At 30.0% G+C, this 12,679-nt stretch overlaps 2 protein-coding genes across 2 annotated transcripts; both read left to right on the top strand.

Annotated features, from left to right (window-relative positions):
* The first annotated feature begins 4,131 nt into the window (after positions 1–4,131).
* Positions 4,132–5,086, top strand: LOC116108583 (cyclin-dependent protein kinase inhibitor SMR1-like). Its single transcript, XM_031394827.1, has one exon. It carries the CDS (start codon positions 4,457–4,459, stop codon positions 4,826–4,828), a length of 372 nt encoding a protein of 123 aa, XP_031250687.1. The 5' UTR covers positions 4,132–4,456; the 3' UTR covers positions 4,829–5,086.
* A 599-nt stretch (positions 5,087–5,685) lies between these two features.
* Positions 5,686–6,054, top strand: LOC116108495 (cyclin-dependent protein kinase inhibitor SMR3). The gene has a single exon (XM_031394740.1). The coding sequence runs from the start codon at positions 5,686–5,688 to the stop codon at positions 6,052–6,054; it is 369 nt and encodes a 122-aa protein (XP_031250600.1).
* The last annotated feature ends 6,625 nt before the right edge of the window (positions 6,055–12,679 follow it).

Here is a 12,679-nt window from a genome sequence, read left to right as displayed (position 1 = left end):
TAAGAGTCACTATCGAACCACTCGATCACCTAGAGCTAGTTAATCCACTTCGATATTAATGAATTATACTACAATATCAATGTATTTTATAATTCTAGTAAAAAATTTCTCTGTTTGATTCTAAAATATGTGCCATCTTTGAATTTTCAGGGTTAATTTCTTTGAAACGCTTGAAACTTACCTAAATATTAATTTAATTTGTTGATAAATTATATATACAAATGAGAATTATCTGTAATCATATATCTAACGATTGTAGTAAGTTAAGAATTTTAATTACTTATTATATTAAAAAAAAAATTGTGTAATTGTGGGCATAAGGGCATTTTTGATAGGGCATTTTTGATAGTGCATTTGTTTTTCTGTCTTTATGATTAATAATGTCGTTTCTCGATAAAACGACAACACAAAGCTCCTACCATTCTAAATTAATGATCCCACATGTCACATGTTATAATCCTATTCATGATAAATATTAGGTTTGTATCTTCATCATGCTGTCTCTATATATTTAATTTTTTTTTTTTCTTCAAAACATATCTATTTTCAACTCTATTCTCATATTTTAAAAATTCAACTAAACAATTGGGTTTTTTTTTTTTGGTTTTAATTTTAAATAAAATTAAAAAATATATATATATACATATTATGGTTGAACCTCAATATATTATGTTAATTATTAAGCTTAATTTGAAAACCATGGGAAAATGTTCTATAAATTAAGGTTGAGTATAAGTTTAGGAAGACTAGTTTTTCCTAAAAATCAAATCAATATTCCGATGATACAGCTGGCGAGACCAATTGATTTTAAGCCACAAAACAAAAGCTACAACATTAATATGTTTAACGTAATTTGTCTTCAACGTAATTTGTAACTTCATGTGATAACATTTTTTTGGTTCTATATGTTAATTTGTGGCTTAATTTACTGAAAAACAGCGATCAAATAGTATGAAAAAGACAACTCCAAACCTATCAAAGAATTTGCACTAATTATCGGCTTTCGTAAGACACCTTTTTATAAAATATCCATGAGAGGTTGCCTGAACCGTCAAGTCTGTGGTTTACTCCTACCAGATTTAGATTCACCCCTTATGCAGTGGCTGAACTAGAAATCAATGTTTGGGGGAGACAAAATAATTTTACTTAAAAAAATTATATTTAAGGGAGAATAAAATGAAAGTTTAAAAAACATGGGGGCCGAATTAGAGAATGATTTTTAAGACAGTGAAATTCCCATTTTCATATACAAAATTTCAAAATATTTGTAAAACCATGACCAAAATTATATATATAATGTAATTTACTTGAAACTTTTTTAGACTAATTATCTTTAAGTGATCAAATAGTTTGATAGGGACTCTTGAATGTATTACTAAAGAAATAATGAGTTTAAGTCAATAATCGGATGCTAATAAGGGTAATCACTAAAACTATTATCCAACCGATAATTTAAGGGTTCTAAGAGATAAGATGAGGTAAGCGTAAACTAGCCAAGACACCCCCAATCATTAAAAAAAAAAAAAAAAACTTTTTTGAGACTCCCTTTAATACATAGTTTCTTTGTTCAGTAAACGGAAAAATAGGTAGCTTGTTACGAAATCTTCTGAATTATTTATAGTGTGGAAAGAGAGAGGGAATAATATTGTAAGAAGAAAAGGTGAAACAAGAAACAAGATAGAGATGGAGATGGAGAATACAATAAAGTGGTGGGTTAACAAGTAAAGGAATGTCTGGCTTCACAAGCTTAAAATTAATTAATCAAAATATAATTTACATTGACTTCAGTTAAGATTTCCGGCACAAATTATCATGAAATCATTGCACACTTAATGATAATGAAGTTTTGGGATAGAATAGAATCTCCCTGACTAACCCAATCCCAATGTTAGTGTTAATTAATTACAATTTCATTTACATTTTATTTTTATTTTTATTACTTAATTTAATTACTTCTTCTTTCTAACTTAACTAATTAATTAAAAACAATTGAAATATAAAATAATATTAAACCAAATGGATCAATCTTTTATTAAACTAATTAACCTTGAAGAAAACCAAGTATGTACAATAATCCATTTATTTAAGTAGTAACATCATTATATCTATTTCTTACATGCCTGGCCGGTGTAAAATCAATTTTCGAAACTAAATTTTGGGAGTACGCTTCGGGTTGAGGACTATATATTCATATTACAATGTTATTATATTAGTGATGGAATGGATGATTGTATCGATTTAAGAATGTTATCTGATTAATTAGTATTGAGATTGATGACTATATCGATTTAATAATGTTATCAAATTGGTGTTGAAATTGATGGCTATATCGATTTAATAATGTTATCATATTGATGTTGAGATTGATGACTACATTGATTAAATAATAGTATCAAATTAGTATGGTAGATTTTTATGTTGTAAAGATACAAAATATATTTTTGTTGTTTTACTTTGAAGAAAAAAGGTTGAGGAAACATCATTGTATTTCTTACACATCATGGGCGGTATAATATCATTTTCTAAAGTTAATATTTGTGACCACTCTTTGGATGGAGGATTATATCGATGTAACAATGTTATTGCAGTAGTGTTGGGATCAACAATAATTTCGATTTAACAATGTCATTATATTGGTGTGAGGATTGATAAAAATATTGATTTAACAATGTTATTAGACTAGTATCTAGATCGAGAACTATATTGATTTAATAATGTTATCAGATCAGTATAATAGATTTTCATGTCGTAGCAAAATTAAATATGAATTTTTGCCTTTGAACAAATGGTTGAGAAAACGATTTATATCTAACGAAAAGAAATAAAATAAAGCAAACAGGCGGTATGGCTAAGCAGACACTTCACGTGGAAAGATTCATTTAACAATATATTTGAGTAGGTATTTGGTAAACCCAATCCATCTTCTTCCACAAATTTTAAATACCCATCTCAATCTGCTAGATTTTAGATTACACTATTCAAATGGCATCCTATGCATCAAATTAGAAACCCAACAAAATAATAATAATAATAATATATACTTTGATCAATCAATTCAATATAAATTTATTTCATTATAAAATATGCCCTCGACGTGCTGGGTTTTGGCTTCGTTGAATTTGATTAACTCAACACAAGGTCAAACGTATTACAGACCATATAATAAAAATTTATTGAATATATAGATTAACTGCGACAAATAACTTTACTTGGTGTTTTTGAAGAATTATATTGTAAAAATAGTTACCACCTTTTGGATGGAACTTGAGTAATACGTTGTCGTAGTTGTTTCATGATCCACATGTGAATCAGGAAAAGCAAAAGGGAGAGATGGTGGAAAAGGAGAATTAAATATTCTCTGTGTCCAGTGGACTCTCAAACATGGAGGAGAAAGCACCATGACATGTGGCTGTGTTCATGCCTGCTGTTCTTTTTATCATAATATTATTCAATTAATTAAGCTTTGAGGACAAAAACTTAATTACCTTCCTTAATTATCAATCATAATTACAGTTAATATATTAGGTGGGTGTAATAAATACATCACATATACTGGAAATACATTGCTTTATCCAAGGTTTTTTCTTATTTCGGAGAGAATATATAATGAGTAAAATTAAATTAATTAATTAAGAGTATATGTGAATATTTATGTTCGAAACCCGAAAAAGAAAGAAACTTCTGTAATGTAATGCATAATTAGTACAAATAATGTGCATTAATTGGAGTCAATAACATGTAATTAGTATAGTTTTGGATATATTTTATTTTATACTAAATTAAAAAATTTGCAATTAAAAATTATAACTTTATAATATAAAATCATATTGATATTACTTTGAATAACTTTATCTTATGTTTCTATTTTAGGAGAAATAATTAAGTATTAGATATTTATTTGCTTTACGTTATGTTGGAAGATTTATTTAGTTTCCTTCTTTGAATTTCTTATATCACAAGAATATAATTATTAAGAAACATTTTCTATTTATTTATTTATTTTTAATATTTTCTTCAAAATATTTAGCATTGAACAAACTATTAATATTATTATGGGGTAAGAATCATCAGGCAAAACTAACAGTAACTCCATTAATAAGCTGAGCTAGAAATCTTTTAAGCTCCAGCTGCAGCTTAATTACTGTCAACTAAAAGCCAAAGAAATCAATTCAATTGAATTCATTGCCAAAACAAACAAAAGTGAAAAAGAGTTAAAATAAGAAAGAAGGTTTCATTGCCAGTACCACCTGCACCACCTCCACCACCATGTCATTTTCCCTTTGAAGATTACTCACAGAAAAGAATAAAAGAATCCAACGACTCATTTTAACTATCCATCCATCTCTCTTTTTTATCTCCATTAAAATCTTCCCCTGCACGCCTTCCCTTCTCATATTTATACCACACACACTCCTTCTTCTCCAACCTCATCTCAATCTCTAATATATAATTCCCCATGACCACTAATCTTGGTCATCGAATCGGATTGACATCAATCAAGATTGAAGATCGGAACCCTGAACAAAATCAAGTAGGTGAAGTGGGTAATATGTCAACTGGTGCCGCAGACGCAGGTGATCGTGGTGAAGAATTCGAGTGTCATACGCCAACATCCGATGAAAACAAGATTCCTATCACCTTAATTTGTCCACCGGCGCCAAGAAAACCTACCAAGAGGAGCAGTATTTCCTGCAAGAGAAAGTTGTTTGATGTTAATCAGTTCGTTGAGACGGTGAAACGCGAAGAAATTGATGAATTCTTCCGATCCAATTTCGAGCTTGTTGCAAGGAGACGGATGATTGCGAAGAAGAGGTGCAAGTGTACATGATGAAGGAGAGAGCTTAATTATTATAAGCCTGCGTAGTAACATTATATTTACACTTTCTATTATTATTATTATTATTATTATTTTGTTTCAATTACGTTTTATTATATAGTTTGTATGGTTTATGATCATGAATCATGAATAATATGTATGTAATTAGCAATCACACGTTTACCATTTTGACTGAGCTTTAGGTTAATTTCAGACTCATGAAAATATTTTTCCAACTACATTCAATGGTTGATTCATTCTTTTACAATATTATTCTTCTCTCTCAATTTGGTTTGTAATGTAACTTGGATCCAAAATGGAGAATATTTTCTTTATATGTTGTACTGTGATTTGAGGGACGATAAGGAATACAATGTTGGTTTCTTGTTTGTTCTTGGTAATTAAATAATTATTTTTCTACCATGTTTAGAGTTGAATTTTGGTAAAACCATATTATTATTACAATTCACAGGCAGATCTTGAAATGTGAACAGTTAGAATAAAAGCTTTGGCATCAGAAACTGCTTAAAGAACGTGAGATGATAAGCTAAAAGTCTCACCTCCCAACTCAGCAATAAGTGCTAAAATGGAAAGCTGTTTACACAAAAAAAGCTATTTCTCTCTTCACAATTTTTAACCCTTCTAGTCCAACAAGTCATTTCCCCAAGACGATTTTATTATATAACTTAAAACTTATACTTGTTCAAGAATAAAAGAATCCAACCACCCTCTTCTCTCTCTTTCGCTTTCTCACCTTCCCTCTCACGCCAGCGCCCCCCATTCTTCTTCTTCAATTTTCTCTTACATATCTATAATTATTTTTACTCCAGTTTCTATCCTTTTATTTTCTTTCTCTCACTGCAAAAACCATGTCTACCGATCTAGAAAGAATTCTAGATTTTCCCAGAATTCGATTGTCTCCGATTAAGCAGTTCTCTTCTTCCAATACAACAGAAGAAAAGGATAATGTTTTTAACTGCGACGAAGAATGCCGGACACCAACATCTGAACAACACAAGATTCCTTCAATGCTTTGCTGTCCGCCGGCGCCGCGAAAGCCGAAGACAAGAAACGTTTCATGCAAAAGGAAGCTGGTGGAGCTGGAGTTCTTCGAGATCAAGAATCGTGAAGAAGAAGAAACGTTTTTAAAATCCAGTTTCGAGGTTCAAGATATTAGGTCTTCTTCCATGAAGAGAAGCTGCTATGATACTAATAATATTATCACTTCATGTAAATGAAAAATATAGAGAAAGAATAGTAATTCATCATCTTGATGAAAATTAGTGCATATTAATTCAATTGTAATGCTCAAAAGGGTCTTGATTTCTGTATCTATTACACGTTGAAATAGATCCAATAGCCATTTCAGGATCAGTGGTGTGGATCTGAATTGTTGTGAAACATGTGGTTTTTTTTTTTTTTCTTTTTTTTGCCAATTTTTATGAAATTTGTATGATTTATTGTTCTGTAATTGCATCTATTAAAGTTTGTTGATTTACTCAGAGATTTGATTGTGGTTTTCTGGTCATATCTTTACTGGGTTAGTGAGATTGACAGGGAGATATTAGTTGAGTAATAGTTAATTAATTATACGTAAGAAAAGTAAACAAGATTATGATCTCATTTCTTAATTATTTTATAAGTTGTTTGTTAAGATTGGTTGATCAATAAGTATTCAGTTTGACATGTTTTATTTGTTGAGTAATTGACACGGCTTTTGGGACTTATAAAATTGAATAATTTTTCTGTATTAAAGACTGTGACAGAGAAAGAGAGAGAGAGGATTAAGATTAATTTTGTCATTTGTGATTACTGTCATGGGGCAGAAAATGAGGCAATGTGCAATGTCATGAGCTTTTAAATGTAGTGAGCTTTTGTCTCTTTCGATAGTTCTTCTGTATAAGAACATGAAGATGCAAACCAGTCGATATATAATCTATATTTTATTTATTTGTTCACCAACAGTTTTCCAGGCTGCGCCTGATATTTTTACTGACATTAATTGCCAAGAAATAAAATTTTGTCAACCCTCAATCTGTATTTATAAGTTAATAAGAAATAAAATTAGTTTGGTAAAATTAAGTCACCTCGCTAGCTACCTATAAGGCTACAACAATAAAAGTCAATTGGGTTGAGTACAAATTAGCTAATAACTTTAAGATACCATAAACAAGAATCCTATGGAGTCATTTACTGTATCATATTATTTAACATAATATTTATGTGTTTATTTTATTTTTCTACAGTGATATTTGCTGAAAACAAAACGCATTCTCTTTATTTAGAAAATATTAAAGACTTCGTACTTTCTTTTAAGAGGGTTTTTAATAAATTTGTGATGGTTGTTTTATATTTTTCAGAAGAGTTTTTGATAATTACTAAGGATGTGTTTGATGGGTGGGGATTAGTAAGATAATGTCATCTTATATTACTTGATTATTACGTTTGATTGTCACATAATATAAGATTCTGACAATTAATCTTCCAAAACTAATAATAGTTATTGTTGGTAATATAAAAGGTAATCTGAATACCTCTATTTTCTTAGATATTTTAACATTACTTGGTAATACTATTTTTGTTACAAGTTTATCCCTTATTAATAAAATGTTAGGACAATAATGTCTTTGTTTTAAAAACAATTTACAAAAATACTAATTGACTATTTTATCCTTATATACAAAGTTTTTAGGATATAAATACCTCTAGAATTTTAAAAAAATTACCCAAGGGTGGTGACCGAATCTGCTCACCACTGCCAGCCGCCAGCAACCACCACCAGCGACGACAACGGAATGGCGCACAACCGACCAGATCTAGACAATCGTGCGCCGCTAGGGCCATTTCAGATCGATGGCCGAAAACAACCAGATGTGGCTATGAAACGACCGTCATTTCATGGCTATATCTCCACTGTCATTGCTGCTGGCAGCGGTGGCAAATCTCCGATAGTGGCTTGGGGTGGGTGGGGGTGTTTTTGTTAAGTTTTAAATTTTTTTTGTTGCTAGGGTGTTTTAGCTAAATCTGAAATGTAGGTGGTTAAAAGAAATTATTCAAAAAATAATAATAAAAGTAATATTATATTGATATTTAAAAATGTGGACAATTTAATAATTTACATAAGATACCCACCAATTTATTCCAACCAACTAAACACTTTTCCCTAAACATTACTAGTAATCTTCAAGGTAATCTATCTTTCCATAAATATAATATTCTTTGTAATACAATATTTTTTAAACCAAACACACTCTAAGGGTTTTTCATACTTTCTAAACATTTTAAGCGATCTAACTTGAAAAAAAAATAATAATAATAATAAAAAAAAACCTGTTATTGATATATCATTCATTTATAATCAAATTATAATAACAGTATATAACATAAGAGAAATTTTTTTGAATAGAAATTTCTGAATATACTTTTAGAAATGTACATAAAACTCGGCTCCAATTAAGGAAAAACTCAAAGAGGATTGAAGTTTAAGTTCCTCTAGACACTAATAGGGATAACCATTAAGGTTCTTACCTAGTCAATAGTTTCAAGGTCTCGAAAGATTAGTTGAAGTACGCGTAAGCTAGATCGGATACCTCTGATGATAAAATAAAATAAACAAAGTTGGGTTGTCAAAAGTCAGAATTAATGGAATGAAATGTTTGTGAAAATAGCCTTCATGGTTGATAATATAATTGTGAAAAAAACTGTAATTAATATTAGTATCCATAGAAGGATTAATGGACCATGCATGTTCATGGTACTTGTCCAATTTATAAAAAATAATAATTAAGATTCACTTGATTTAGAGGATCAACTTATAGAAATAAATAATAATAATTTTCGGTCTATATGGTAGACATGAATATGACCAAACATAAAGTGTACCAAGTTCAATTAATTTGGAAAGAAATTTAAACCCAAATCTAAATAAATAAATAATCACATTTGTGATTCAGATTGAATCCGACGAAAGTAGGCCTCAGGATATTTTTCAGGGTTGTTCTTGGAAGTCTTTTAGAACCTTCCTTCTTAAAAAATTAATGAACTCCAATTTCTGTAATCTAATCTTATAATTACTAATTAATAAAATTTCTCACCTAGAGATCAGAGAAGATAAATTTCTATAAACTTGTAATTATGTTAACAGTAAACTCAACTGCTCAATGCTAATTGAGGGCCATGGTTATTTGATAAATAATTAAATACCTCATGTACCAATGATGCCTCAACAACTAATGGCAAAATTTAAGAACACGCAACGTAGAAGAATATTTTTTGCCAACTTAGATATTGTAATAACACTAATAATAATAATTAATAGCAAAATGTTAATTTCATAAAAAAAATTACAGTGTTTAAGCAACAATATAGTATATGAAAAAAAAAAATGGGTTTTAGGGCGTATCAATTCTCAAAGAAAAATAAATGACAATATATGTAAAGCCGATTGATTTAAGTATATTTTAGTTAACTACTTTTGGGTGATCGAGCAATTCTATAAAGCGACGTTTGGTTCAAGAATGTTAGATTACTGGGAATGTTGGATTACTGGAAATATAGATTACCTTGGAAGATTATTAGGAATCTTTAAGAAAATATGTTTGGTTAATTGGTGAGTATGTTATATTAATATGTTTGGTTATGAGGAATAAATTGGTGGGTATGTTATTTAAATTACTAAATTGTCCTCCTTTTAAATATTAATATAATATTATTTTTATTATTAATTTTTGAATAATTTCTTTTAACCCCCAATATTTCAAATTTAGCTAAAACACTCCCGCTTATATAAACTTTAATTTATGAGAAAATCACCCCCATCTCCTGCCGCCACCGCGAACCACCGCGGGAAAATCGCCGAAGTCCCTAAAAAAGAAGAAAATTCTGTAGGAGGCTCCGGGAGGCTTTGATATGGCCGTTTCCGGCCATATTGATGGCCGGAAACGGCCATATCAGGCCAGATCTGGACCTGGCCGTTAACGGCCAGATCTGGTGCAGACCTGGCCGTTAATGGCCAGGGATCTAACCGTTAGCGGTCTAATATGGCCGTTTTCGGCCATCAATATGGCCGGAAACGGCCATAGCGAAGCCTCCCAGAGAATTTTCTTCTTTTTTAGGGATTCTGACGAATTTCCGGCGGTGGTTCATGGTGGTTGGCTTACTATCGGCGGTGGTGGCTGGGTGACAGTGGTGGTGGTGGCGGGGTGGTAGTGGTGATCTGTAAATAATTTTAAATATAAGGGCATTATTGTCCAAAATTTTAATTAAACAAGGGTAAAATTGAAATAAGATATTAATGTAAATATGTTTTAAAGTAGGGGTATTATTGTCCAAAATTTTTATTAATAAGAGATAAAATTGTAATAAAAAAAGATAACTTTGGTAATCTCAGAATACCTAAGAAAATGGAGGTAATCAGATTACCTCAGATATTACCAATAGTAATTACTATTGGTATTTGAAGATTACCGGTATTTTATATTACTTGACAACTAAACATGGTAATCAAGTAATATAAGATGACATTACCCCAGTAATCCAACTTAACCCCCAACCAAACGCCCCCAAGGATTATTAGGTGTATTACTTAAGGAGTCTTAAGTTTGAGTCCTTCTTTGGGTGCTAATAGGTGTAGTCAGTGGATGCTAGAGCTCTTATCCAGTCGATAGTTTCAGGAACCTGAGAAATTAGTTAAAGTGCGCGTAAGTTGGTTCGGACACTCTCGATAAAAAAAAAAAAAAAAGTATATTTTAGTGAGACATTTTGTTTATACTTTAATTAATTTTGATAATTAAAAATGTGGTTTAACTTATCATGAAAAGTTAATTAAGCAATTAATGAATAAATTAATCTGCTTGGTCAGATTAGTCATGATTATACAGCAGAGCTTAAAACATAAGCTAAATACACTTTGTAAGTTGATTAATTTTTGACTGAATAAAGAGCAAATACGTACTTTGTGAAGGCATATTATAAAGATTGTGAATATAAACTAGATTATAAGATTAGAAAGAAGATCTCATATTTTCACATGTTTGCGTATTCCAAAAGCTAGATCAAAACTGTCCAATCTAAAAGTTTATACACTTGACATTACATATCTACTCAACTTTGCAAAAATTGATTTCTCGCTTTGTACCTTTTTTATAACAACGGAAATTAACAAGTTTAAGGGTTAATTTTATCTATTTCTCCTTAACACAAAGGGTTTTTAATAATTGTACATGAGATTTTTTATTATTATTATTATAATTTTATGGCCCCAAATTTGTATAATATTATGTCACTCAATACTTTTAATGGTAAGGCTAAATCTAAATATTGTGAGAACATGTTTGATATGTAATTTGAATACATATTTAATTAATTATTGAAAAATCTTACAAGAATATATTTGATTAGGGTATCTTATAAGATATGTCTTTTTAGGTAGACAATATGATCTGATAAATTAATTTAAATGATGAAAACACTAGTGGTTTTAGCTAAACCAGATATTTCAAACTTAGATCTCATCATATAAACTGATTTTGATGTTATTATTTTAATCTCAAGAGTTGTGAAAACAAGGAGAAATTGGAAATGAAATATTTTTAAACTATTATTAAGAATTCATATCACGCGTTGATGGAACGCGTGAGCAGAAGCTTAAATAAAATATTAAATTAAAAAGATAAACTGAATTGTTAAAGCTGTTATTAATAGGAAATGAAGTAACTTTAATTACTTAATTAAAAAATGGTAGATAAAACAAACAGAAGGTATCTTATCTCATGCATCGTCTACGTTACGTATTGTTTACTCTATTGCCGAAAGAATATTAAAAGAAAATAAAATAAAATCAAGCAAAAGTTAAGAAAAAGTAAAACATAAATCCCTCAACTTTGTACTTCAATGAATTCCCTTTTGTCTTGTCTAACAAGACATTCACTCAAAAACTAACCTCTTATCATTTTTGTAATATATATTTTTTTTTTATTGATTGAGTGTCCGATCCAACTTACACGTATCTTAATAAATTTTTTAAGATCCTAAAACTACTGATCAAATAAGAACTTATTTGAATTAATCTCTCAGGACCCTAGAATTACCGATCGGATAAGAGTTATAATGACTACTTCTATTAGCAATCAAGGAGAGACTCGAATTCAAGATTTTTTAAGTAATAGACCCAAGAGTTTCTATAGAAGCGCTCGATCACCCAGAGGTAACTCATTTATTAAATATTAATAAAACTTCTTTTATTTGTCTCACAAACTATATTTGTGATAATCTTCTCACGGATAATAAAGGGTGCATTTGGTTTATTATTTTGGATAAAATTTGGGGGATAGTATTAGATAGTTGGATATGGTTATTATTACGAGGTAAAATTTAAAAATTTACAAAAAAACCCCCTAAGTTTACTAATTTAACTAAACACCCAAATACATCAATTTTTTGTAAAATGACAAAAACACCCCCACCCACCTATAGTGCCAGATTTCGACCACCACCACCAGAATCTGATCGGAATCTGGTGTTACGACTCAGATCAGTTGGATCTGGTCGGACGTGCGTCGATCTGGCCGTCAACGGCCGAAAAAGGCCAGATCTAGTCGTTGTTGATGGCCAAATCGGTGACTTATCAGCCAGTTCCAGTGGTTTGTAGGTCGTTGTGATAGATTCTCACTACCACCGACAGTGGTTGCCAGAATCTGGCAACTATAGATGAGTGGGCGTATTTTTGTTAATTTTTAAACTTTTTTTCTTAGGGGTATTTAATAAAATTAATAAACTTAAGAGGTCTAAAAGTAATTAAAAAAATATAATAATATTTTCTAAATAATTACACAAACAAATATTTTAAGAATAAGATTGAGAATA

Source organism: Pistacia vera, unplaced genomic scaffold, assembly GCF_008641045.1.
Source record: "Pistacia vera cultivar Batoury unplaced genomic scaffold, PisVer_v2 Contig566, whole genome shotgun sequence".
In the NCBI taxonomy this organism is placed as follows: domain Eukaryota; kingdom Viridiplantae; phylum Streptophyta; class Magnoliopsida; order Sapindales; family Anacardiaceae; genus Pistacia; species Pistacia vera.
This window is presented reverse-complemented; position numbering and strand designations above follow the sequence as displayed.

Bases quoted from the DNA above. Each gene is read 5' to 3' on its own strand.
- LOC116108583 (XM_031394827.1), top strand. From the start codon at position 4,457: ATGACCACTAATCTTGGTCATCGAATCGGATTGACATCAATCAAGATT.
- LOC116108495 (XM_031394740.1), top strand. From the start codon at position 5,686: ATGTCTACCGATCTAGAAAGAATTCTAGATTTTCCCAGAATTCGATTG.